The sequence below is a fragment of the Prionailurus bengalensis genome, chromosome D1 (genome assembly GCF_016509475.1).
Source record: "Prionailurus bengalensis isolate Pbe53 chromosome D1, Fcat_Pben_1.1_paternal_pri, whole genome shotgun sequence".
Lineage (NCBI taxonomy): Eukaryota > Metazoa > Chordata > Mammalia > Carnivora > Felidae > Prionailurus > Prionailurus bengalensis.
In genome coordinates this window covers 17,871,385-17,899,340 of record NC_057346.1, presented here as the reverse complement: position 1 = coordinate 17,899,340, position 27,956 = coordinate 17,871,385, and the positions used below count along the sequence as shown (strand labels likewise).

Below are 27,956 nucleotides of genomic sequence, written 5' to 3'. Positions count from 1 at the left end.
ACCTGGTTGCCCACTCTGTACTACTAGATTTGGGTCATCTGAACTTTCTGGCCCTTTCGGGGAGGGGGCGGGGTATCTGCAGCATCACCTAGCCTCGTAGGAGCTCAAAGGAGCAGGGGGCCACCTCGGTCCTCAGCCACCTGCCCCCAGGACACGAGGCCCAGTGTAGCATCGGACAGATTCAGAAGGGGTCTGTGCACGTGGCATATAAGGGCCCGGTCCTGGGGCACGCCCGGTCAGTGCCACTCTGTGGCCGTGCCCGGCACACCAGAGGCGCTCAGGAGACGATCACTGGGAGTGGATGTGTGGCAACTACCCACAGAGCCCTGTGGCCAAAGGTCAGGCACCTACCCGCCCATGCGTCCTGGCCTTAGACATCTCTCTGAGCTCCACCAAGCCATCTGATCTTCCCAGGCAGGGGACTCCGTGTGGGGAAAAGAGTCTTGGAAAGCAACCCCGTGAGGAAGAGACTGAATGCTGGCTTTGCTTCTTGCTCATGAGGTATCTTCACAGCCCGAGGACTGGAACAGGAAGAAGGGTAGAAGTACCTTCTGGGGTTCCCAGGAGGGGTGCAGAACAAGGACCCATGGGAAGTAGATTTGGCTCAGTATCAGGTAAAACCTTCTGGTATTTTTTGAAGAAAATCGCTAGCATTTCCTGAGCGCCTTCTGTATGCCAGACCGCATGCTGGGTGTTCTCACATGTCCCCTTGTTTCCAGCTGCCGCACAAGTGGTCAAGAGCACGGCCCCGACAGCCAAATTTATACCACTCGCTAGTGTATCACCTTGAGCCAGCTATAGGATCTCTCTGGGCCTCAGTTTACTCACAGGGTTGGTCGTTGGTAGGTCAACGTAGCACACATAAAGCATCTAGAACATAATAAGTGCTCAGTAATGTCAGCTTTCAGAAGACAGGGAGGAACAGGAGGAAAAGGAGGCAGCCGAGGCTGGATAACTAGCCAGCGGACGTTCCGTCTGCAGATGAGAGGACAGCATCAGGTAGGATGCTGAACAAATGATCCAGGAGCAAGGCTCTATTTTTCATTACCCTGGGTTTCAGTTTTCCGAGCAGGAAAATAGGCATTTCTGGACCAATGCTGCTTGATTCTGTGCAATAGTCTCAACCTTGGGCAGAGCAGGTGCGCCCAAGGACGACTGCCTCCACTATTTGCCCGGAGCGCGGGTGACCTTCAGAAGGCACTGGGTGTGCAGACAGAGCCCTGAGCGGGGGACGGGAGTCCTGGAATCTGATCCAACCTCTCCACCAAACTAACACTGGTTTTCAGCTAGTTACTGAAATTCGGAGAGTCTGGGACGATACTCCCTAGGTGCCCCATCTACCTCTGAGAGAGATCCCTGGGGCAGGGGCAGAAATCACCAAGAAGAACACTGGAAGCCTTTGACTATGGGATCCCCACCAGGAAGTTGCACTGGCAGCTTCCGCATAAGGGCTGATTGTCTGACGGGAGCCCAGGAGCAGAGAGCAGCTGGGGAGAAGCTCCACAACCACCCCCAGGAAATGACTCCCCAGGGGTCTTCTGGCCCTCCCTCTAGTCTTCTCCGCCTCTGAGAGAGGTAGCTGCCTCCAGAAAGAGACGCCCAAATTCCCACCCTGTCTCGATCTTGCTGGGGACGTTCTTCTATCATGATCTGACGAACTAAACTAGGCTAGGGGAGATGCTGGAAAGATCACCAAGCTCAAGTGTGACAGGGGTGCTCCATCAGATTTCTTCCAGAGACACCCCGTCACGTCTCTGAGAGTCCAAGACCCCAGCGAGACCTCCCTCCTGATGATGCAGGTAGCCACGCCAGCCAGCTGGGCCCCAGGGCCCTAAAGGGGATGGTTGGTAAACTGATGCTGGTTGGTGTGGGCAGGGTGGGGCGGCTGTGACCTCGAGGAGCCAAGGGTCACCTGAGCTCCATCAACACTCAAACTTCTCATCTCGACGAGAGAGTCTCGTCAATGGTTCATGGAGCTGCCCTGGTCTGGCTTCCACCCCAGGCCCTCCTCGCCTGGATGGAAAAGACTGACACAGGATTCAGGGCCCACTCAGGGGCTCTGATGAGGGTGGTCTTTAGCCGATTCCCCCCCATTGCCCGTGACCTCTCGCTTGGGGGTCAAAGAAATCAGGCCAAGGAAAGACAAGCAAAGCACCAGAGTGTAGGGAAGACTTATGCCCCTCCAAGCTGGCCTCCTTGCCTACAAGATGGGGGATAAGACAGTGAAGCAGCCACAGGGGGACTCCAGGAGGGTCAGGGGAAAACCAGTACGTGTTTCACATACACGTGCGTGCACCCACACAGGCACAAAGAAATTTCTGACACCTAGTTTGAAATCAGACCACCTGAGGGGCGCCTGGCTGGCTCCTTTGGTAAAACATGCAGCTGTTGATCTCAGGGTCGTGAGTTTGAGCCCCATGTTGGGGGTAAAGTTTACTTAATAAAAAAACAAAACAAAAAAAAAAAACACCTTTTTTTTTTTTTTTTTTTCAATCACACCATCTGGGTATAAATTCCAACTCTGCTACTTACTAGCTAGGGGACTTTGGGCTAATTAATTATCTACACTGAATCTCAGCTTCCTCACCTATAAAATGGGTATAAAAGTACCCTACATAGTACTTAAAATAACAATAGAACCATAAAGAGTATCTTCAAGGTTAAAGTTCTTAAGAGGATGCACTAAGATACGGAAAGCGCTTTGCATTGTGCTTGATATATAATGGGCATTTGAAAAGCACTAGGTATTATTATTACACTTTGTCCCTACTACTCGAACCTTCTGCTAGAGACAAAAACACAGGCCATATCTCTGCCCCCAAGGAGTTCACAATCTAAGAGCCTTCGAGAATTAAGATCGTTCTCCTGGTTGGTGCCAATCCAATTTGGTTTGGATGCCAAGATGGGACCAAATGGTTTACTGATGTCGCTCACTGCCTCCCCTCTCGCTCCTGTGTGGAGGGCCACAGAGCCCCCCCGAAAGGACGCAGGCCGGGGAGCCTGGAGCCCTGGGCTGACACCCCGGCTCCGTCACTACCCACCTTATAACTTGGACCAAGTGACTTCACCAAAAACAAGTCCCAAAGGGCCATGCCCCATCTCCCATCCCGTCACCAGCCTCGCCAGGGACGCGATTCCGTGGCGGCTCATGAGCCGAGCCGGGCTATGAGAAACTCTGTAAAGATGGAAACGTGACCATACTTGTAACAGCCACGACCGCAACCATTCGCTGGCCTTCGGGGCACCTGCTGGGTTGCTCCTAGGCTCCTTCGCTCCCGCCCAACGGCGCGCCGCTGCAGCTGCAAAGGCCCGGATTTGAACCCCGTGCCATCGGGGCCAGGCGTGGCCGACCACTGTACCACACAGCCTCTGGCGCAGGGAAAAGGGTGTCTCAGAAAGACCGAGAGCAGCAGAGAGCTGCCCCCAAAAGGTGAGGGCGGCACTGTCCACCCCCGAGACCCCGTCTCCCTGCTCAGGAGCCTCCGGGCTGGAGAACGGCAACTACCCCGGCCGCCCCGACAGGTGCCGCCATCCTCCACGGCTCCTTAAAATCTTTCTTTTTCATTAAGTGTCCCTTGTAGGCAGCCTCTCACTTTCGCATCTTAGCCTCCTCTGGGCTATTGATTTCTCATTCTATTAAATCCTCCTCTTTAACTCTGGCCCTTAAACGCCCATTCTCAACTTGTGTTTACTCCGCAGCCGCTCTCCCAGACCACCGGCTGTGCCCCCCCCCCCCCCCCGCCACCTCCATCCTGGGAGTTGTGGCCCCTCCACCTCCCCCCTCCAGAGAGCCAGCAGAGGATGATCATCATGGGTCAGGCACTCCGTGACGTCAGGTGTGTTATGTGCCCGAGATCGCAAAGAGTAAACTGAGGCAGCCGGGGGAGCCCCGGCACACCCCACTCCTGGAAGCCCAAGGCCCACACGGCCCTCCTCCCCTCTCCTCACCCACCGCGTTCCACCAGGAATTTCTCTCTGGAACCAATACTTGTGAAACAGGACTTGGGGCCACTTAATAAGACAAATGCTCATGTAGCACCTGCCCAGTGCCGGGCACTGGGGACACACTCCTGTGAGCGATGCTCAGAGCGAAGCTGGGCTCGGGCCCCCCGGGGGTGACACACACAGGAGTCACTTCCAGCACAGCAGCCTGGTGCCAGGTCGGAGGCGCCCGCCTCGCACGAGGCTGCTCAGAGTCCCCAGGCCACCCAGGCTCCATCCCCAAATGCTCCCGCCGCCTGCCTCACAGCATGTCTGGGAACAACACTCGTCAGCTCTCCCTCAGGCCGGCTTCCCCTTCTGGCTTCCCTATTTCTGATGCGGCATCACCATCCTCCGGGGCTGTAAATCTCAAAGTTCTCGGCGACACTTGCCCCTCCCTCATCTGCTGTTCCCAATCTGTCCGTGCGTTCTGCTGTAGTTTGGAAACGCCACTCAGATGCACCCTTCTCCCGCCACCTCCCCCCCTGGAGCCCTCAGACCCCTGATGGGGCCCTCACTCCTCCGCCCAGGGTTCCTCCCGCAAACCCGATGCACCAACCTGAACCTTTTCCTTCCGGCTCTCAAGGCTGGTTACCTCTGAGTCAGTTCTGCCCTGCCCCTGCCCAGCCGGGCCCCTTCTTCCCCGGCCCTCAGGACGTCCCCGGCCCCCACTCTGCCTGGGCAGCCCGCCTTGCCCACCGAGTCCTTCCTCCTCCTCACCGAGCTCCAGCCCCATGCGGCCGCCAGCTACCACGGTGGCCCGAGCACGGCCACACAGCCCTCATGTGTGTCCTCCTGTGCTCTCCACCCAAACCCCAGACCTGCTTCGCTGGGCCCTGCCTCGCGGAGGTGTGTAAATGGCGGAAGCGTTGAGCTGTCCGAAGAAAACCTGCGTCGAACCTTTTCACAAAGAGCCGCTCCCTCCCAGTTTGAGGCCCAGGGAGAGGGGAAGGGAGTGGTGGGGTTCTGGAGCGCTCCCTGAACTATGACGTGGCTCCGATGGGCGCCCCTCCCCCATCTGTAGAACTGGAGGTGCTCACGTGTATCTCACCAGGTAGCTGGGGCGACTCCATGAAATGAGCAGAGCGTGCGGTCAATACAGTGCTCAAACTGATTCCCTCCATCCTTCCCACGAGTTACCTTGCCCGGTACCGTGGCATAAATTGTTTTCTCACGGTGGACGTGTTAAACGTAAGGCATACCCTGCTTTCTGTAACCGAACGTTCCCACCAACCAACAACTACTTCTGACGTTCCTACTCTAAGCGAGGGGCCAATCTATGGGTGTTGAATGACCGCGCACGCTCGGTGAGGAATCAGGGACCGAAAAGGCACGAGGCAAAGGCCTGGCTCCTCAAGGGACTTGCCTTCTGGGTGGGCGACAAACAGAGACGGATAAGCAGCAGTAGCAGGCAGGAGCTGGGAGCGAAACCAGCACGGCAAGAGGGCAGTGTTAAGAGGAGCCCAGCTGCAGGTGCTCTCAGCAATATATGCGTGAGGCCAGTGAGGCTCAGAGAGGTTAAACAATTTGTTCAAGGTCACTCAGGGAGTGACACCAGGAACCTGGGGGGTGGGGCGGGGCGCTGAGACTCCCCGAGACGTGGTCACATGTTACAAGCACCATCTTTCGTAGGAAAGGGGGTGTGGCAGCAGGCGCTGGGAAGCGGAGCCTGTAGGCTGCCCAGGGAGGAGGCTGTGTTAGCATAACCCGGGGGTGAGCTGCTAGCCCCAAGCGGGACAGTGGCAGTGGGCAAGGAAAGGTCAGGCTGGGCACCGCTGTCTAGAACCGAGGGCCAAGAGGGTGAGGCGCAGAGGAGTGGGGTGGGGGAGGCAGAAGGACACAGAACCAAGGGGTCCGAGGTGTCCAGACCAGTGCCTGGGAGGAGCAGGAACTCTCTGCAGGAGGCCGTCAAGAGGAAGAGCTTGCCTAGGGTGGGGACGGCCGGACATCCGGGGTGCTGGAGCAGCCAGGCGAGGGGCTGAGGGTGCAGAACCAAGAATCAGCCAGATCCGAGACCCGGGGCGGAAGTGGGGACGAACGACCGGCCCACCCCACGGGGAGGAGAGAATGTTGAGCAGACAGCGGGGAACGTAAAGATGAACCGAAGCATGGGATGGGGGGAGAGAGGGCTGAAGAGCAGAGACAAGTTGCGGCACGAGAGCACCGGGCCGGGAGTCCGGCGGCCTCGGGAGTGGCTGCAGGGCGTCGGACAGGTCATCTGCCCTCTCCGAGCCTCGGTTTCTGGGGGCTCAACGATACCTCCTTGAGGGTGACAGTACAGATGAAATGCTTGTAGGGCCCTAGTAGAGATCGGATGAAGCCATTGGAAACCCGTGGCACTAGCTCCACGCATAAGGGATTCGTACTATGCAGAAGTAACAGAAGGTGCTTTCTTCCCACACGCTCACTGCCACTGCCCCCCCACCCCAGCCACACAACCGCCACTTCCTACTTGCTGCTCCTCTTGCTTTCCAGCAAGCTTTACCCTCCCTCACCCAGGACAGGTCTTCCTGCCCTTCTCCCTTCCTTCCATCTCTTTCCAGGAGCCCCTGCGGCCCAGCGGCTGGGACCTCTCCTCCAGGGTCCCCACTTTTCTCCCACTCCACCAAAGTTCCCTCCCTGTCCATCCCCGGGGAAAAGCAGACTGGAAAGCCAGACCAAGATGCAGACCCAGTGTCTACGAAGAACTTTTGGTGCTGGAGAAAATGCCAGCCAATGATCAAGACGCCTGGGGGGGTGGGGGGTGGGGGGGTGGGGAGGGGGAAAACAAAGAGAAACCAGAATGTCCTCCCCAGGACCCCTCCGCTGCACCCCACCTCTTCCCCACCCAGCACTGCCAAGAGCTCCGGGGACCAGCCTGGCCTCTGGTCTCCGGTGGCAGGCCCACAGGAGGACCGCGGGACGGAGCTGGCCACGCAGGCAGGAAGCTGGTGGGCAAGCCCGGGCCATGGCTCCCCGCGGAAGGTTCGTTCCGAAAGAAATGAACAAAATACGGAACATTAAACAAACCCAGACACTGTAATGTGTGCATATTAGATTAACTCTCCAAAGGGTCGCGACCTTGAGGAACACATCCAGCCAGTGTGGAAAATAATAAACCTGATTAATGATGAGACATGGGCTGCAGCTTCAGCAAATACCACCGGCCTGATGATGCCCGGTGGAGTTCCTGGGGCTTCCGTCCCAGGTGGGAGCGGAACACGGCTGACCTCTCCAGACCCCTCGCCCCGATCACACGAGCACAGACACTCAGGGAGCAAAGTGGGACCACTCTGCTCTCTCAGCTGCCCACTGCCGGCCCAGACCGCCTCTATCCCCGGGGACAGCCTGCTGTCTGCAGATGCTCCGGGAAGTGTCCCCGTCACCCAGGTGACCATAGGGAGCTTAAGCGAAGGTACTTCTCTTTGTTCCTGGCAGGACTCCGTACCCCTGGCCAGTCCCAGGACCACTTGGTCTGGTCTCGAAGGGCCCCAGCCGTGCCCAGAGCTCCCCTCCTCTTTCCAGACAACCCAGGCCCTTGGGAGACATGCCCAGGAGAGCCACTGGAGGGAGGCAGGGAGGTGGCACCTCGTGGCATCACCAGACAACAGCACCAGGAGGAAGATGGCAGCATAAAGTAGAGGTGCCAAGAGCCGTGCAGCCAAAGGTCCAGCGGGGGAGAAGCTCCGGCCGCAGTGCCCCACCACTGCCAGGCAGGCAGGCCCCAGGGCCCTGGCCCAGCCCCCCACCGCGGCCTCCCCCTCCCCGGCCGGCTGGCCAACTCTCCCCGGGCTCCAGCTCCTCCTCTCTCACTTTCTTCAGCTCAAGGGAGCCAGGGAAAGAGACACAGGTGCTCTCAGTGCCTTGAAACCCCTGTCCCAGCTGTCGCAAGCCGGCCCTCCACCCTGGCCAGGTCTGAGCAGCTCACCGCTCTGCCAGTCCTCACTGGAGAGAATCTCAATCAGCTCCCCTCCCCCCCTCCTCCTCCAGCCCCCTCCCCCATCACACGCCCAAATGCAGGTCTCCAGAGTTTCTCCCTCACTTCCCACTCGGGTGAACTAGGGTGAGATGGGTGGGAGCCTCATTAGTCCAGGGAAAAGAGGGTCATTCCTGATAGGACGCCGGTCCCCCGAAGCGAGCCGGCGTGTCGGGTGGGGGTGTGGTGGTGGCCGGAGTCCAGCGCAGGGGCAGGGGGCAGCGGAGGCAGATGGCAGCGAGGAAAGGGGGAGGGGGGCCCCGTGGGCTCCGGGGCTGCGCTGGGATGGGGCAGTGAAGCCGGGGTCGGGCGGGAAGCAGGGGTGACGAGGGCTGGGGGAGCGCGCCGGTGGCGGGCAGGGGCCGGCAGCCCTGCAGGGGGGCAGACGCTGGGCTGGGAGTTGCACAGGGGAAGGGGAGGACCAGAGCGGGAGCACCGCGAGCTGCGGAGGGAGGGAAACGGGGATGGAGACTGGAGGAACTACGGAGCGGAGCGATGGGGGGTCCAGAGCCCGGGAGACGCAGGGATCCGAGCGCAGGGGACCGGCGGGCTGAAGGCGGGAGAGGGGAGGCAGGGCGCCGGGGAGACGGTGGGGGCGGGGGGCAGGGAAGGGTGCGGGGCAGCGGCCCCGGGGGGACGGAGAGACGGAGACGTCAGAAGTAGGGGGGACGGGCGCGGGAGGGGGCGCGCGCGGGGCCCGCGCGGCCGGGACGCGGGGGGCAGCGCAAGGGGCAGGCTGGGGGGACGCCGCGGAGGGCCCTGCCCTTACCTGGGCGGCTCCGCACTCCGGGGGTTGAGCTGGGGCCGGGCCGCCGGGCTGTTGTTTTCCGGTTTTCCCTGCTTCCGCAGCAGCCGCGGCGGCCCCAGCGCGATCCGCCAGCAGCTGAAGGCAGTCTGTGTCCGGCCGCGAGCGAGCGGGGAGCGGGCAGCGCGGGAGGAGCGCTGCCGAGGCGCGGGGCGCCGCCCGGCGGCCAGCGCCGGAACTGCGGCGGCCCGCGCACGCCGGCCGGGGAGGCGCCCCTTCGGGGCCCGGCGGCCGGGCGGCCCGCACGCCCCGGGCGCCCGCTCCGAGCTTCGCCCGGCGCGCCCCGAAGCCGAGGCGCAGGAGGAGCGGGCGGCCGCGGGCAAACTTGCCGCCGCCCCGGGGGGGGGGGGGGGGACCGAGGCCGAGCGGGAGGCGCGGGGCTCGGGCGCGAGGGGCGCGCGCGGCCCGGCGGCCGCGGGACGGGGAAGCGGGCGCTGCGGTGTAGCGACCTCGAGGGCGGAAGCCCGGCGCGGCCCGCGCCCTGCACCGCCCGGCGCGAGGGGGGCAGCCCGCTCCGGCCCCCGGAGTTAGGGCCCGGCCGGCTTCGGCGGGCGAAGGGCGCCCCCTGGTGGGGCGCGTGGGAAGCGCACGGGGGCCGAGCGTGCCCGGGGGCCGGAGACTGCGGCCCCGCGGCGGCGAAGATGGAGAGCGGGAGGTTTCGCTTGCGGAGGCAGAAGAGCGAATGGTAACCAGGGGGCTGGAGAGACAGGCACAGCGTGCGTCTAGGAGTTCCCGGGCGCTGCTTTCTGAGTACAAGCGTCTGGGGAGGAGCCGTCTCCTCGGGTTACGGATGAGGACCCCGAGGCTGGGAGAGGCGCACGGTCCAGCCCGGAGCGTCGGGCCCCAAGTGAGCAAGGGAGCGAGGGGCGGGGACCGGGAGGGCAACCCAACTGTCTGACACGCGGGCGGTGCGCGTTTTACTACGGCGCGGCTGCCCTCAGGAGGAGGCTGGGGACCGGAGCCCCGATCCCGAGGAAGGAGGCCCGAGGCCACGTGACCTCCTCAAACGTTATTCCTCTTTTCCACCCCGCACGTCGGCCTTGGGGAGGAGACAAGCGAACTGATCGCAGAGCCCTCCCGTCTTCGGAGGCCCGGGCCCCCACACCCACTGTCCGCACACCCACAGCCTAATCAGACCCTCCGGGGACCGCTTGTCCCCAGCCCCACCGGTTGGGCTTGAAGGGACGGGATACTCTCGTGGTCAGTGCATTCCCCAGGGAAGGCCAGCCGTCCTGCTCTTCCCACTCCCCTACCCACCCAGGCCGCAGGCCGGAATGTGGCTCCCGACTTGACTTCCCATCCCCCACCCCACACGCTGGCGTGGTGCGTGCTCTTCGGGGAAGACATTATTTAGCACCTACTGTGTGCCCTGACTGCCGCACTTAACACTGCCGTTTTCGATAACCTTGGCCTCAACTTTGCAAGGTGACACTAACCCCACTTCGCAGGGGAGGAAGCCCGCAAACCAGCCACGCTGGGGGCGAACAGGCTACACGGACTCCAGTTCTAATTCCAGCCTTAGTCCCTGGGGCTGGCGCCTCATTTGGCGGAATGGACAGAAGGACGGCCCTGGGCTAAGCAGCGAGTACATTAGAGGGGCATCCCTGGGATCCTTCCTGGGCAAGGGACGTCACGTCCCTCGGCTTCCGTTTCCACATCTCTAAACCGGAGAGAAGCAGACTAATCTCTAAAGTTACTTCAAACTCCGAAATGCCAAGCGTGGATCCAGGACCCTAAACCAAAGGGTGCAAGATCAGCAGGACGATAGAAGCTGTCGGGTGGGGGAGGAAAAACACGAAGTGCAATGCTTCATGTTCTTTTGCCTGGTGAGCTCCAGCCTATTAACCAAGGAGGCGGGAAGGAGCTTTTGACAAGGTCAGAGAGATTGCTAACAGGTCTGAGGTGGCCTGGGCAGTGACCTAATGAGGACCCCAGTCGCTCCCCTCCCTGCGGGGGTGATGCTGACTTTCTTTCCCTTCAGGCCTCTGCCCCTTTCCAAGTCAGATGGTTGAGAGCCCGCGGTCAGCCCCACCCTGGCGCCAGCCCCACCCTGGCGCCAGCCCCGCCCCGGCTGTGCCTTCTTTCTGCTTCCGCCTGCTGAGTACTCACGGTTTGCTCTCTGCTTCCTTTACTCCTCGACCTCAGTGCCACTTGCCCACCAGAATTTGATTCCAGACAAGCTAAGTTCCCAAGCTCCGCTAGGGGGTGGGGATGGGGTGGGGAGGGTAGCCCAGACCATTTTGGAGATTCCACAGAGGGCTATGTCAAAGGGGAATGAGGCTGGTCCAGCTCAGCTACCCTCAAGGATGCTCTCCTCTGTCTTACTCTCTCTCTCTCTTTTTTTTTTTGTTAGTTTATTTATTTACTTAGACAATCCCAAGCAGGCTGTGCACCGTCAGTGCAGAGCTGGACGCGGGGCTCCAGCTCACAAACTGTGAGATCATGACCTGAGCCAAAATCGAGAGTCGGACGCTTAACCGACTGAGCCACCCGGGTGCTCCTGATGTCTTGAATGAAAAAGCAGAGTAAAGCATCCCTCACCGCCTGGGCATCATGGGGACGTCTAGTGGATCTGAGGAAGGAGTCTGTGCTCCTGGATTTATTTATGGCTTCTTCCTTCTTTGAAAGTGCCTCAGGTATATCCACGAAGACTACTCCATCTTAAATTTACCTACCCTGTCTTTTCCAAAGGTCCCTTTGGAGGTTTATCACTAGTGCATAACGAGCCCACTGCATCGGTAGGGCCAACTGAGGACCACAGTGACCAAGTGACTTGTCCACGCTTGACTTCATGGGACATGCCATCAGTGTGTCACTGTCTCTTAGAAACCAGTGCAGTCTCGAACTGATGCCCCCGCCTTTAGACTGGCTTCCTCACGCCCCACAAATGGCTGCCCGAGGGATGGACCTAAAATGAGCCCCCAGCTCAAAACCCTTCCACGACCCCCTATGACCTATAGAGTAAAACTGAGTCCAACACGCCTCAGCATATATGCTCCCTCCTGACTTCTCCGGCCTCGCCCATCGTCCACCACTGCCCGTCTCATACCCCATCAATGCCAGGCTGCCCACAGTTAGTTCTCTGGTTCTCCTATTCTATGTCTCTCTGCTTTAACACATTGGTTTCTGCCTGGAGACACCCCCACCCCCATGCACACACACATATACACAAAACCCAGTTTAGGAATCTCCTGCTACAAGAAGTTTCTCCTACCCTGCTGTCTGGTCTCTTCCCAGCAGAATTAATTACTCCCCTCTCCAGAATTCTCTTGCACTTATTAGAGCTTACGGTTGCTTACTTGTTTCATGTCTGCGTTCACTAAAAGACTACAGACTTGTTCTCCTGGATTTATTTTTAGCTTCTCCCTTCTTTGTATTAGCCTCAGGTATATCCACAAAGCAGAATAGCTGTTCTTAAATTTACCATCTCTTTTCCAAAGATCCCTTTGAAGGTTGATCACAAGTTCATAATGAGCGTATGGACTTAAAAAATCCATATTAACAGCATAATGCCTGGGATAGTAGGTGCTTGGTAACTGTGTTGAATGAACGAAGCAACATGAAGTAAGGGCTACGGAGGACTGCCATTCTGGAAAATCAAATTTGCTTCTGTCGCTGGTCTAAATGAGCCAGATGGGATTACCTGACCGGCGGTATGAAACCACGGGTCCCTGCTAAGCTTGAAGCCTTTACAAACGTAAGCTGAAGGTGGGGTTCGACTTGAGGGGCTTGAGGGTGAAGCCAGCAAGAGCCTGACTGAATATCCTGATCGCCACGCGGTGTTAAAAATGCAGCAACCCCGCTAGCATACTACGCTCAAACTCCAGATTACATGAAAATAATTCTGTGTCCTTCTCGTCACCTGTGTGGGGGATGAATGGTTCATTCCTGAAGGATAGTGTCTAACAGAACCAGTTTAGAAGCAGAATTGAAATTAGAGAGAGAATTGTTCTTTGATTTTTACTTCAAGTTTTTACTCATGCCTTAAAGGATGCGCCGAGTGTTGGTTTTGCATAATGACATTATGGCCAAGGGTTGTGTGCATGTGGGTTTCGACGTACATAGCCCCCAAGCCTGCTCGGAAGAACGGGGAAGAAGCCCCACCTCCGCTTGACAACTATGTTATCATGCAGCTCCCTTCCCCCAACCTCTCTTATCTCCATTTGCTTAGTCTAGACATACAGAATACTGCTCACACTGAAATTTCAGCGAAAACTTGGATCCTCCTCGCTCAGAATACAACCTGCCTCTCCTTCTGTGGTCCTGCTCCTTATCCTAATGTAAGAACCAGATTCGTTCCCACCCTGTGTCTCAGTTTCCATTTACTGCTCTGCAGAGGAGATCAGCTGCCATGGCAGTCAGTTCTTCTTCAGGAAATCTTTGGTGCCTATTACGTGCCAGGCACTGGAGACGAAATAGAAGACGAGGTGAATCCAGGGCTTGGCCTCTTGGGGTTCGTAGAGGTAGTACATCTCCTTCTAGCGCTTATGGCCCAATTCTGAGACCAGGTCGTTTTCTGTATGATATTTCCCATACAGTTAACTCAGGTGCAGGGTCGTAGTCTAGGCTGGCAGACTGGGTGGGGGTGGCGGCAGGGGCATGTGGCTTATGGCAATTCCAGCGTTGGGACCGAGGTTCCTCAGCACACACGGGCTTGGGTGGGCACCCAGAATGCTCTGCCTGGAGCCTCTACAGACCTATACTGCAGCTGGAGGCCCGCCGCTCGACTGCACCTGCATCCTGTGTGGGAAAGGGCAGTGGCATTCACCTGCACCATGAAGGCTGGTCACCGGTACCAAGGTCGGAGGGCAAAATGCATTTTACTTGCGGTGGGCTTTATACTTCCATACCCACCTTTCCTCATTTGCTCTCACGCTCAGTATAGGCAGGTTCCATTATACCACGGTATCGATAGAAACCATTCAGTGGTTTCTATCTAGCAAAGCTGAGTTAAAACTCAGGGCTTCTGGCTCCAGGAGGGAGCTGCGTGAAGGACATCGGACAAAGATCGCTGTGAGGAAGGAAGGGGTAAGCCCACCTAAGTCAAACTGGGTAAAGACTAGGCAAAGACTGAAGAAGCTGTACTTTTGGGGCTCCTGGGTGGCTCAGTCGGCTGTGTGTCTGACTCAGGTCGCGATCTCACGGTTGGTGAGTTTGAGTACCCCCCCCCCGCCCCCACACCCCCCTCACCCTCCCCTTCCCCCCCCCCCCCCCAAGGCATCAGGCTCGCTGCTGTCAGCGCATAGCCCGCTGGGATCCTCGGTCCCCCTCTCTCACTGCCCCTCCCCCACTCACACTGGCTCGCTCCAAAATAAAAAATAAATATTAAAAATATTAAAAAATAAATAGTTTTATTAAAAATTAAAAATATTAAAAAATAAATTAAAATTAAAATATAAAAATATTAAAATTTAAAATTTAAAAATATTAAAAAATAAATATTTTATTAAAAATAAATATTAAAAATCTCTCTTCCTCTGCCTCTCTCTCAATAAATACATAAAAATTTTTTAATTATACGAAAAAAGAAGTTATGCTTTCTCTCCCCCTTCCACTGTTTTCCTTCTCAATCTCCAATAACAAGAGTAACTTGAGTAACAAGAGGCAATCCAGTTGAGCAGGAGGGAGAGGTGGGAAGATGAGGAATAGGGGTGCCTAGGGGGGCACATTCTACCTGGGGGCAAAGCACAAGCACGTTAGCAAGAGAGGGCACACAGGAGAGGGTCTACCTTCCCAAGCTAGCCACCTCAGGATACAAAGATGCCAAGATAAGTAAATAAATGAATAAGATGCCACATGTCACATTACCCCAGGTGTTTAGGGTCTGCAGTGGACCCAGAGAACGGTTTTGTCTGTACTGTGGCATTAAGTCTTCCTATGAACTATTATGAAATGACCCCAGGATAGTATAAAGGTAAAAAAAAAAAAAATGTGTATGTGTATATATGTGTCTCTCTACAGATAGGTAGGTAGGAAGATACATGATAGATAGATGCATGTGTATGTGCATTCCCAAATACGTGTATATTTCAACATAAGGTTGGCCAGTTCTCTTTTTGAGCTCAACAAACCAATAAATCAGCAAGCAGCCTCTATCTGCCAGGAATGATATCGGGCACTAAGGGGGACAGAAAGAAAAACTGGACATGGTTCCTACTTTCAAAAATTTATGTTCCGGTGCCCTTAATTTTCCCTTGTAAAGGAAAACCTTTACATTTTAGCTCATAGTGAGTTTTAGGAGCCTGTGCCCTCTGAAGGAATTCAGAATAGTAAAAAGAATGAGATAGTAGGATTTCTCTTCACCCAGGACAGATTTCTTACGACTCCTATGAGGGATGAGTTACATCCAAGAACTGTACTACGTAGTGGGCTATGCCCAAGTTTGAATATAGAAGAGGCGCTTTTTTCTTATGTTTATTTCTGAGAGAGAGAGAGAGAGAGAGAGACAGAGCTGGGGAGGGGCAGAGAGAGAGGGAGACACAGAATCCGAAGCAGGCTCCAGGCTCTGAGCCCTCAGCGCAGATCCCAACATGTGGCTCAAACTCACAGACTGTGAGGTCATGGCCTGAGCCGAAGTCAGACACTTAACCTACTGAGCCACCCAGGCGCCCCTAGAGGGGGTGCTTACCAGCTAGCCGCAGTTGTGACAAGTATTGTGTTCTGCGATGGTTTAACCCTTAGCTGTTTCCACTACTGTTCTTCCAGATTCCAGGCAAGAGTCTTAATTTAGAAGAATCCAGTTACCTTAATTGAAAAAAGACTAAAGGAAGATGTGACACTTAAGACCTTTCCTATTTGCTCCATAACCAGGACAAACGGATAGAAATTACAGGCCAATTTTAGCTCAAATAAGAAAGAATTTATGAGTCGCCTCAGGAGATAATGAGCTCCCCAGCATTGGAAGTATACAAGCAGATGGATGGCCATCTGCCAGGATTGCCAGAGAAGGGATTCCAGCATTGGATTAGGAGGTTGAATGAGGTTTCCTCCATCTCTAAATTCCTTGATTCTCAGTCTGTCTCCTTGGCCCAAGGCGGAAAAGAAAAAAAAAAAAAAATTCAATCTTGGGAGAAATGTAACTCCTATTGTCAAAAGTAAAAACATGCCGTATGCTTTTGGGTTTTTCTGTCTAGATGCATGGGCGCTTTCCTTTAAATGTAGTGAAGATACTTAATATTAGGAAATGCAATAATCACTTAAATGCTTCATCGACAAAATTAATACGTTGATGTACTCGAGCGTTATTAGGTAAATAGCATTAATGGCCTTGTTAAAAAAGGAACTCTGTTTACAAGAAAGGACGCAGTTCCCAAATAAGACCAGTCTGAGTAGATGAACGTCGTGCTTGTTTTTTAAATGACTTCTTACAACGCGCGCACATGCATACACACCCAGGAAGGAAAACAGTGAGTGGAGGAAAATGAACACGTATCTCAATATATCTACTGCTTTTATGCCTTGGAGTCAGGCTGTACACCTGCTGCAGGAAGGATGGTTTTCTTCATGCATTTTCAAGCATTAAGCACTTTGGCGAATCTTAGCCTGCACAATCACACCTTGTTCCTCGGAATACAAATCGACTCCGAGGTCTCCTCCGCTCCCTCCCCCCCACCCCTTCTGATGGAATGCACTGCTTTTCAAACGCTAATTAGGCCGGCAGTAGAGGTGAGACGGTCGACTTAAAAATTGGGCGGGTTAAGGGGCGCCTGGGCGGTTCAGTCGGTTAAGGAGTGAAGTGTCTGACTTCCACTCAGGTCATGATCTCACGGTCCGTGAGTTTGAGCCCCACGATGGGCTCTGTGCTGACAGCCTGGAGCCCGCTTCAGATTCTGTTAAGAAGCATTACAAAAAAAAAAAAAAAAAAAAAAAGATTCTTGGCGGGGTAAGAAAAATAGAGAAATGAACTTGGGGAAAGAAAAAAAAAAAAAGGCAAAAGCAGCCCTGAGCGTAAAATACCTACATATAGATGGGTAGACATTTAATAACCAAAATAGAATGAGAGTCTCCTCTCTCCCAGCCCCCAGAGACAAGATTTTTTTATTTTTATTTTTTCATGTTCATATATAAGATCTGCTTCGTGACATAGTTGGATAAAGAAGTGGATGGGGGCAGAGGGGAGAAAGTTTGTCAAATAACAGTTACCGCGGGGCGTGGTGTTCAGGGTTCAGCTGGCTTTAGTGAACAATTTCTTCTCACTGGCTGCTCCGCGCCCGGTCCTGTCCTAGGTGCTGGGGACGCACGCATGAGCAGAAGTGGTCCCTGCCCTCCAGAAGCTCCCTCACTCCTGAGAGGCATGGAGAGGCCCCTCTTTAGGAGTTGGCCCCTTTCAGTTTCAGCCCTCAGCTCAACACTGCCGCCCATGCACCCTACTCACTAAAAACAAAATAAATCTCTTACATATACATGCAAATAGATAGCAGGCATTCTCAAGAGAAATACCTTTCGCTTCTATCACGTGGGCACCTGGCCCACCTGCTCTGACACAGCAGGCACTAACAACTAGCACAACACTGCACAGTTTATAACACGCTCTCACAAGGCACGATCGATCGATCTATCTGTTGTTCATCACGGCCCTGGGCTTACTGGTGTCATCCACATCTCAAAGATGGGAGAGGAAGCCATTTAGTAGTAAGTTATGAGCCTTCAAGTTGTATTTTCCGATTTTAAACCAGAAAATTCCCCTTCTGCTACTCTGCCATCCTGATGTAAGACATACATTTTTTTTTAATTTATTTGTTCAGTTTTAAAATTTTTATTTTGAGTGGGCTCCATGCCCATGGAGCTTGAATTCATGATCCTGAGATCAAGAGTCACATGTGGGGCGCTTAGGTGGCTCAGTTTGTTGAGCGTTCAGCTCTTGATTTCAGCTCAGGCCATGATCCCACGGTTTGTGGGATCGAGCCCTGCTTCAGGCTCTGTACTGGCGGTGTGGACCCTGCTTGGGCTTCTCCCCCTCTCCCTCTTTCTCTCTCTCTCTAGCCGGCACACTCTCTCTCTTTCTCAAAGTAAATAAATAAACATGAAAAAAAAAAAAAAAGTCACACACTCTACCGACTGAGCCAGCCAGGCGCCCCCATGATGTAATACATACAGAACCTGTGGAACAAAGTGTTTAATTGAACAAGTCTCTGCCACTTCTTGGTGAAGTGAGCTGCAGTCCAAATTCCTGCTCCTTAAAGTTCCAGGCTTTTGCCTTGTAACTGAGCCAAGCCAATTTTGCCTTGGGCCAAATGAAAAGATCAAAACGTTCTTGAGAGAATAGAAAACATTGGTAAGACCAAAACCCAAAGAAGCTAGAAAAATCAACCTATCACTTGAGACAAGAGCAAAAATTAAATCTTTATTTTATTTTAAATGTTTATTTTTGAGAGAGAGAGAGAGAGAGAGAGAGAGAGACAGAGAGAGAGAGAGAGAGAGAGAGAGAGAGAAGGGGAGGGGCAGAAAGAGAGGGAGACACAGAATCCGAAACAGGCTCCAGGCTCTCAGCTGTCAGCACAGAGCCCTACGTGGGGCTCGAACTCACCAACTGCGAGATCCCGACCTGAGCTGAAGTCGGATGCTTAACCGACTGCGCCACCCAGGTGCCCCTAAATCTTATTTTTAGATCCATCTTCCTTTTAAAGTAAGTTCCAGTGTATTTTATTTATATCTCTCTTGTGCCTTGTTTTGTATCTGTCTCTCCCAGGGGCAGGGTCTAATGTTTATTAATTGCACAGAAAATATTTGGAAAACATACCCTAGGACGACATACACTGTCCACTCTGTGTATTTTTAGTCGCCGGCATTGAAACTGATCTCATATGCATTCTAGATTCTTAATTCAGACAGAACCATATGATTCTTTGTGTTTAACAGAGCACATGGTTGCCATTTAATAAATGTTAGATAATAAAAATAGAAGCAATACTTCAAAGTAGCAATATCTGAAGAATCTCATTAAACACAAAGTAAGATAAACAAGCTACCGTCGCACATCTGGATTTGTGTAGATAGGCAGCTTCCCCCCTCTGGCTGCTACAAAAGACGTGGGCCAGCTGGGATCTCACCCGACGTGCCGGACAGCATTTTTCACCCCAACACCATGGTGAGAGAAAGAAAAAAATGGACTCTTTTGTCCAGCTCTCTTCCCTAATTATACCTTGGGTCTAAATAAAGAAAATACAGCACACGTAATCAGAAATAATGTGAAGCAAATGGAAAGCACCAGAGTGGAGGGTTTAATCATGTTATCGGTGGCGAGGGTCAGAGGAAATGGACAGATAAAGGCACCAAATTATCTACAGTGGCATGCAACGGAGAAAGAGACGCAAAGCCAGAGGAGATGACTCAAGAAATTAAGTTTGGTTTCCAAGTTACTTCCAAACTGTTCGGCAGCTGAAGGAAGGAAGGAGCAATGACATCTCCAGCAGGGACTCTGCTCATTAATAATGTCCTAGCAGAACAATAACCTCAGATAATAAGAAATACCATGCTGTCTCCAGAGGCGAGAGAAGTCAGGTTTACTTTCCCATCCACGGAGTTCTGTTGAATAGAGTGTGTGCCACCTAGCTGAATGAATTTCGAGGAGGTTCAGACATCGATTGGGGGAAATGTTTCACACCAGCGACATCTGGAAACAAACCAACCAGTTCAGGGAGCAGGTGGGGACGTTTCAGTTGTATTGAGCCCCTGAAAGGTACACTGGTGTTTCGAGGCTCTAGCTGCCCCGTGTGGGGAGCGGGTACGGGGTGGGCAGCAGGAAGCAGAGGAAATGAGAGGTGGGAGAGACGCTCCCCGGGGGCAGAGCTACTGAAGGCTTCTCTGCTTGGGTTTATTACAGTGTTTTATGAAGCCGTGCAACAGGTCACCCAGACATCTCCAGCTAATACAGGACCACACTGGACTAATGTAACGTTACCAAGTGGCTTGTAAAAGGTCACCAGATCTTCCAGATGGTGGAAACTACATAGATTGTCTCCTGTCTAGGATTTTAGCGCCGCATCATTTCCTAGCTCTTGCCCGACCGTAGCCAAAACCACGATTAAAAATGCCAAGATTAGGACAAGAATCTACGAGACGACTCATCATTACTTTCGTTCACTTTCCAAACTATCTTCCTTTCTGTCTTTCAGTTACCAAGAAACATAGGGATATTACGAAGGCTTGGGGGTCTAGGTTAAACAAAGACAGCCCCCAGCTCTTAATATCATTGGATCTTTGGGGGAGGGCCTGAAACTAAACACAAAGCCCGCCTGGCATCTTGCTGGGCCGTCATGCAGCGGTCCAGATCCGAAAGCACCTCAGGGTAGATCCCATCGAGATTCTTTCAAATCTTGTTTTTTTATGTTCACTTATTTTTGAGAGAAAGAGATAGTGTGAGAGGGGGAGGGGCAGAGAGAGAGAGAGAGAGACAGAATCCGAAGCAGGCTCCAGGCTCTGAGCTGTTGGCACACAGCCCGACATGGGGCTCGAACCCACAAACCGTGAGATCTTGACCTGAGGCAAAAGTCGGCCGCTCAACTGCCTAAGCCACCCAGGAGCCCTGTGGCTTTTTTTAAAAAAATGAAACCACTAACCAACCTTCACATTTTCACAGATTATTCCAATAATGTCATTGCTTCAACAGGCTTTGTAGGCCGTCCGATGACCAAACACGTGTGGTAACTGAGCTCTTACTAGGTACTTAGTGTTGTAAAGGGCAGGCGAGAAGCAAGAAAAAATTGTTGCCATTTATCAAGTGTTGACTACGTGCTGGGTACTACACGCTTTACATTCATTTATTGCTTTGTTTTCATCCACACAAGCCCATGAGGTGTGTGAGACAGCCAGGTCCCTGTGACAGGAGCTCTTTAAGCACTGAGAACGAGTGGGAGCGGAGATGGAAGAAGGCGCTGAGTCACCCCGTATGGGAACAAAGTATGTGATCTTTGAGGTACTGTTTTCTCTTCCATTTAAAATAAATTTTTTTAATGTGTATTTATTTTTGAGAGAGAGAAAGAGCGCGAGTAGGGGAGGGGCAGAAAGAGAGCGAGACACACGATCCGAAGCAGGCTCCAGGCTCTGAGCTGTCAGCACAGAGCCCGACACGGGGCTCGAACCTGCAAACCGCGAGATCATGACCTGAGCCGAAGTCGGACGCCCAACCGACTGAGCACCCCTCTCTTCCAGTTTTCAAAAGGTATGATTCACATGCCATAGAACTCACCCTTTTTAAAGCGTACGATTCAGTGCTCGTGTATTTGCGAGGTTGTGTAACTATCACCACCGTCGAATTCCAGAACCTTTTGATCCCTCCATACCCATTCGTATTCTCCCATGTCCCGGCCTCTGGCAACCAGTAATCTGCTTTCTGTTTCTATGGAATTGCCTATTTTAGACACTTCATGTAAACAAATCCTACAATCTGTGGTATTTTGTAACCGGCTTCTTCACTCGGCACGGAGTTTTCAGGGACCTTCCTGGTGTGGCACGTGCCCGTCCTTCGTTCCTTTTCGGGGCAGGATGATATTCCATCGTGTGGATGCACCTTTCCTTGACCTGTTCATCAGCTGATGGGACTCTGAAGTACTTTCCACCCCGAGCTCTTGTAGACACGGTGTTCCGGTTCTATATCCAGCCAGGACACTAGCAGGTATGACTCAATACAGTGACGCTCCGGAAGCCCACTTGCAACTTCTTGGGGGACATCTCTGTTGATAGGCCGCCGTCTAAACTCAACGTGTCAAATGAAACTAATTTCTCCCCACGGCCTCTCTCCTTCACGCTTCCTCACTTCTGCTAATGGCAACACCAGTCTCTCAGGTCCATGAGACCGTCTTTTCTTTTAACTCCTCCTTCCCCCGCACGGTGACTCACGTGCCGACATCTATAAATCGTACCTCAGTGACACCATTTTCCCCTACTCCGTCCCGAGCGACTTCGAGCCTCCCGTTGGCTATTACCACAGCTTTCCGCCAGCCTCCCTAGGTACTAACTCTCCCCTTTCCACTCTACTCTGACTCAGTTGCTGGAATTGTCCTTTTTTTTTTTTTTTTTTTGAATTCAGCTGTGCCCAAACCTGTCCCAAGATCAAGCAGCTGAAATGAAATGTAAATTTCTGCCCCTTGGTCCGGCGTAAGTGACTTCTAACTCAGTCAGGGAGAACGACAGAGGAGTGACAGTCGTGCACCTGTCTTCGCTATTCGGCCGTAGGCACCTCTAAGGGAAGAAACTACTTCCACAGCAGGGTTGTAAAGACAAGGCTTTGGTGGAAGCCAGACTTTCTCTTGAATTCTAGCTATTCCATGAGGGTCATCAGAGTCATTACTAACTTCAGTTACCTCATTTGTATTTAAAAAAAAAAAGGTGGGGGGAGAAAAAACCCCTTACCTCTTGGGGTGCCCATGGAGATTAGAGGCAACGCACTTAGGGGTAGGACCTGACATGCGGTTCGCACACAGTGCGCTGTAGCTCCTGCTTTTCATCCTCCCAAGACGTAGCACACTACTCTGCAGAGTGGCTACTCGCCTACACTCGTATTGCTAAGTGGAAAAGGGGGGGTCTGGTGGAATGCAGCGGAAAAGCACAACTGCAGAAAAAAATGAGGCAAAGCGAACAGCAACTGGCAGTTGCATAAAAATGAAAAAAGTGAGCTCGAAAACATAAGCAAGACATACATGGCCAGGTAGGTTTCAGGCTGGTGTAAAAGCCGAGGTGGAGGCAGGACCTGGGAGGCAGGGTGAGGGAGGCGGGGAGGAGGCTGAGCCTTCCTGGAGGGGAAGGGTCACAATGGCTGGGAGAGGGAAATCGAGTCGCCCAGATAAATTATGACCGTCTCAGAAACTGAGCAGAGTTCAGTCTCCACACAGCAGTCACCAGAAAGCCACCATGGTTCTTGGGCAGGCCAGTGACACGAGAGGACTAGCGGCTTTTTGGAAAACGGGATAGGGAGCCATGTGCATGACAGACAGAAGAGCGGAATGACCTGGTCGTGGTGGGAACAGAGCAAGGGGTAAATCAGGAAGGCACTTTGAGAGGAAAAAAAAAAAAAAAAAAAAAAAAATCACAGGCCCTCGTAACAAATACTGTAAAGGATCCTGGTCTTTTGCCTCTTTCCTCTAAGGCCCATATTTTATTTCCCCCCCCCCCCAAAATATTTCAAACACCTTGCTCCTCCAACTCTTTGTTTTCTGAAACAAAGCTAGGAATAAACTGACCAATTAATCAGTCAACCCGCAAGTCATGGCTGCCAAGATACTCTGACCCAAGATAGAAAGATCCCTGCTTATTTTAATCTGCCTACATGTGCCCAGTCTTAAATGCAATCTGCTCAGAACTTCTCTGAAGAGACAGGAAAAAAAAAAGTTGAGAATATAAGCCAGTCAATCATAACTCACATTTAAAGATCCAGAACCTTCCCTACATACTCCTCTTACGGTGCAAATACCCCCACAGGAAGCAAACGTTAGGCTCTCTGTATCTTCGAGCCAAATGTCACTGACTGTCCAATGGAGTTAGAATTTATCTTGAAGAGGCCACTTTCTAAAAGGAAAAGAAAAAAAGTGGAGAAAATTTGAGGCTTTTACTTTCAATAGGTGGCAAGACATAGGGACAGTTTTGTTGTGTCTCTTTTGCTTTCACTTGAGCTGTTAGTTCACAGACATTTGATTGCATGAAAGCTTCCAAGTTCTCTAAGACTTATTCTTGCTGGCTGGACCAGTTTTTCTGATGGTGCATTTGCTTGCTAAATAATCAATCCAGCTACCTCATGTTCCGGGCACTCAACTTCTGTGAATTTGCCAAATTTCATAAACCTTTCAGAAGAGGCCATCACTCAGGACACGAGCGGGAACGGAGTGTCAGTCTCTCCTCAGCCAATGCTCAAAAAGTCTCCTCTAACCAGGAATGTCAGATTTGCTTCCACCAAAGCCCCCAAGATTCTTACAAACGGGCAGTGAGATTGGGACAGAAGAAGAAATGTAAATAATGCTTCATCAGACCGTAGATAATACTGAACTAGAGACATCTATCAGAAGAGATTCCAAAGAACGGGAGAAAAAAAATTTCTAAGGACAGACTTCAGTGAGTGATGTTAAAATTATATTCTTATTTGGAGAAACACATGAGGTCAGGAAAGCATAGAGCTTACCTGAGACTCCCCATCAATTTCACAGGACTATCAGCATTGGAGGGACCTAAGAGAACAACCATCTAACTTCCTCAGTATAAGATGAGAAAACAGAGGTCCAGATGGGGTAAATGACTTGTTCTAGGTTAGACAATGAACTAATAATATAAGAGCAGAGAGTAGAAAGAACTTTACTTTGGTCTTGCTCCCTTGGTCTTATTATGGCTCTCCCTAAGGATTGGAGGAGAAGGCAGGGAGAAACCCCAGAAACCCTGCCACAAATTGGACTCCAGGCCACGATGTCTGGGCTACAGGGTTTGGGTTCTCTAGAAAAGGTCTCAAAGTATATGAAATTCATACTCATATGAATTTGAAAATTGTTTATGGTCTTCACTACAGTAGATATGGCAACATATGCATTTTCAGGAAGATAAAACACGAAGTCTCATTAAATAACCACAATATAACTCAGTTTCCCATTAGTTAAAAATATAAGCAGCACAGGACGCCTGGATGGCTCTGTCGGTCAAGCATCCAACTTCGGCTCAGGTCATGATCTCATGGTTCGTGGGTTCGAGCCCCGAGTTGGGCTCTGTGCCGACAGCTCAGAGCCTGGAGCCTGCTTCGGATGCCGTGTCTCCCTCTCTCTCTGCCCCTTCCCCCACTTGTGCTCTCTCTCTCAAAAATAAACAAAAAAGTTAAAAAAATATATATAAGCAGCTCATATATTTTAAGGAAATAAAGAGGTTTCAAAACAGCCAAGATCTAGCTTTAACTGGAAGATAAACCCAAGGAGTACTAGCACATTGCATACACATGATTTTGAAGTTTCTGGAACATCGACTATCAACCACACTCCGCCCCATTATAACAGTAACACCAAAGCAGCACACATCCAACATACAGGTTTCTTAAAAACCAAGGTTCTTACTAAATCAAGTTTTTTCTTTCTTTACATTTAAAAGAACAATTACGTTAAAAGAGTATATTATAGAGGCTAGCAACGAATTTTGAAAAAATGAACATACACTCTCTCCTCCCCTTCCTCCTTCTCTCTCTCTCTCTCTCTCTCTCTCTCTCTCTCTCTCACACACACACACACACACACACACACACACACACACGAGCCTAGAGTTTGGACATACAAAACCATTATAAAACATGAAATATGGCTGCATTAGTAAGAGAGATATTCACATATTCTAAATTCATTAATCATTTTTCACCGTCCCTGCTTTACGCATTCAACTCCTAGAATAAAACACCACCACCACCACCATCTTTAGACACCAATCGCACGCCTGGAAATTTCTCATTCCCTCCTCGCAACAACTCCGTTAAGCATTACTGACTCTCATTTACGGCTGAGGAAATGGAATCTAGAGGGAACCTGCTTATGGTCACACAGCAAGTAAGCAGAAGTGAATCTGGATTGTCTTAGTTCAGGGTCTTTTCACCACACGATCAGTTTTCAAAGTATGGTCTCCAAACCCCTGGCAGTCCCCGAGACTCTTTCAGGGACATAAAGAGTCGTAACTATTTTCACTGAACTACCGATTTGGAAATTTGTGTCCACCACCATGAAGCTTTCTGATGAGATCAGTCATTGAGGTCAATAAATGGGAGCTTTGGATACCATATAAAGAAACGGGGGCGCCTGGGTGGCTCAGTCGGTTAAGTGTCCACCTTCAGCTCAGATCATGATCTCAGGTTCGTGGGTTTGAGCCTGGGGTCGGGCACTGTGCTGTCTGCCCAGAGCCTGGAGTCTGCTCTTGATTCTGTGTCTCGCTCTTTTCTGCCCCTCTCCCGCTCATGTTCTCTCTCAAAAATAAACATTAAAAAAAAAAAAAAAAAAAGGGTCAACATTTGAAGGCCTACATAATTCGGCAAATCAGTGTTTCCCAAATTACTGATACAGGATATTACAAAATTATGCATAGGTAAAAGATTCCATCCTTCACCCATTTAAAGTATGAAATGGACTGATGGATTTTAGTGTATCAAAGGAGAAAAATGTTACTGATGGGGCTTCAGATTCCACACTGCAGCTCTTTTAAGAAACTACTACTTGTCAGAAGTTTCAGTGTGGTATCCAAGAAGAAGATCCACAATCATCTGAAGAAAGCTATTAAAATACTTTTCCCCTTTTTAAAATAGATGTGTGAAGCCGGATTGTCTTCATAGACTTCAACCAAAACAACATGGCACACCAGACTGCATGCAAGAACAGAAATGGGGATCTGGTTGTTTTCCACCAGGACAGGCTGAAGGCATTTGAAAAACTAGGGAGGCCTGGGTGGCTCAGTCGGTTGAGGGTCTGACTTGGCTCAGGTCATGATCTCACGGTTCGTGAGTCTGAGTCCCGCATCAGGCTAGCTGCTGTCAGCATGGAGCCCGCTTCAGATCCTCCGGGAGCCCTGCATCAGGCTCTGTGCTGACAGACAGCTCAGAGTCTGGAGCCTGCTTTGGATTCTGTGTCTCCCTCTCTGCCCCTCCCCTGCTCACGCTCTGTCTCTCTCTCTCAAAAAATAAACATTTAAAAAATTTAAATTAAGATTCTCTCTCTCTCTCTTTTTGCCCCTCTCCCCTGTTCACTCTCCCCCTGCCCAAAAAAAAGATTGAGAATGGCTGCCCCTTATTACTTAAAATAATAGAGGGCAGAAAAAAATTTCTGTACAGATGCTCCTCCAAAAACTTTAAAAAATTACCAAGATACACCTTCATTATTGTTACTGATCAGAATGTTGACTGGGTGGCCCCAACCCCATGGTCACATGTACAAAGAAAGAGATCCCCTGGAATAAAATGCTATAAAGGAAGCCTTAAGTTATAGGTAGGTACCAAAGCACCCTAAGCAAATGAGGGGGAAAGACTGGGACAGAAAGAGAGCTCTACCTACCTTAAATGATCTCACATCAAGGCCTCGGCTGACGCTCAGGGAATGATGGTGTCTCCCTAATAACAGGTGGCAGAACCAACCCACTCCCTGACGGCTAAGATCAGGCAAGGGCTTGCAGTTCGTAATACGAATTACACTTGACATTAGAGAAAGAGATGGGAAACACCTACATCTAGCTATTTACCTGTAATATTTTAGGACATTCGTCATAGTAGGAAGCCATCAAGTCCAACTGAAAAGCAACTATTCATCCGGATAGACCCTCTTATCTTTCAAAGTGGTATTCAACTTTCGGTGAGCCAGCCATTTAGCTTGGAAGAAGACAGCAAAAAGTGAAAGCAACTGCTCATATGCAACGACAGTATTTTATTTTTGCCACTCTTCTTAGAAGATGGCCATCCAGGAGTGGGGATGGAACAGGCATGCGTTTCCCTAGCGGTTATGCTCATAAACACAGCCACAAGCACAAACAGGTTCATTTCTGCAAAGTACATTTGCGTATTCTTCAGTTTTAGAGAGCTTAACTAAAAAATCCTACAAAATACTGAGCATTTTTTGTCACGCTTATTAGATCTATCAGCCAAATGTGCCCCCGAATGACTGAAAACTAAAATATCATCCCAAGAATAAGTCGAATGATACCTCTGTGTCAAAACCAACGTACCCAAAAGCCCAAAAGTTGAAACGGGGTCCATAAAAGCATAGAAATATTGCTACTTTAGGAAGTCCAGCACTGGGGATAAGAATGGTGATAAAGACATCATATTTTCATTTAGGGTGGCATTAAACCAAAGTCATTTTCAAGTGAACCATAAAAGCTGCCCCATTAATCCCACTGATTTATACACTTAAAAGATGGTTAAGATGACAAATTTTATGTTACATATGTTTTACAATTTAAAAAATACATACCAAAAATCATCGAACTGTACACATTAAATGAGTGAACCGTGCGAAATGTGAATTATGTCTCAATGAAGCTGTTAGAGAGCAAAAGCACCGCCCCGGACGCTGCGGCCACACCCGCCGTCGGTGTCCTCCCGGACGCTGGCCCATCACAGAGACGAGCTGGCTCGTCTGGCTAGTAAAGATGCTCTAACAAGCAGGAAGCTGCTCGACAGTCACTTGCCAGTAAGATGAATGAAGGCCTCCTTGGGGCCTCAACTTTTCTAACGCAACTCGGAGAAGACAAACCAAGAAGAACATAAATAAAAAGCCACATACTTGG

General features: G+C 51.5%; 2 protein-coding genes across 3 annotated transcripts in view; both read right to left on the bottom strand.

Annotated features, from left to right (window-relative positions):
- Positions 1 to 8,865, bottom strand: part of GRIK4 (glutamate ionotropic receptor kainate type subunit 4) — a 431,580-nt gene extending 422,715 nt beyond the window's left edge. The window contains exon 1 of one of the 2 annotated variants that reach the window (XM_043579641.1): positions 8,706 to 8,865. The gene's annotated coding sequence lies outside the window, so the exon portion shown is untranslated. The remainder of the gene's footprint in view (positions 1 to 8,705) is intronic. The other variant, XM_043579642.1, reaches the window with a different exon arrangement.
- Positions 8,019 to 17,102, bottom strand: LOC122484067 (basic proline-rich protein-like). Its single transcript, XM_043581813.1, has 2 exons — positions 16,938 to 17,102; positions 8,019 to 9,689 (listed from the first exon to the last, which is right to left on the bottom strand). Exons 1-2 carry the CDS (start codon positions 17,100 to 17,102, stop codon positions 8,019 to 8,021), a joined length of 1,836 nt encoding a protein of 611 aa, XP_043437748.1.
- Positions 17,103 to 27,956: the final 10,854 nt, after the last annotated feature.

Excerpts from the sequence above, each read along its gene's own strand:
- LOC122484067 (XM_043581813.1), bottom strand. The coding sequence starts at position 17,102 with ATGGGCGGCAGTGTTGAGCTGAGGGCTGAAACTGAAAGGGGCCAACTC. Across the intron at positions 9,690-16,937 it reads GACCGGGCGCGGAGCAGCCA|CCTCCTCCTGAGGGCAGCCG; the intron begins GTGAGAAGAAAT and ends TCCGGTCCCCAG.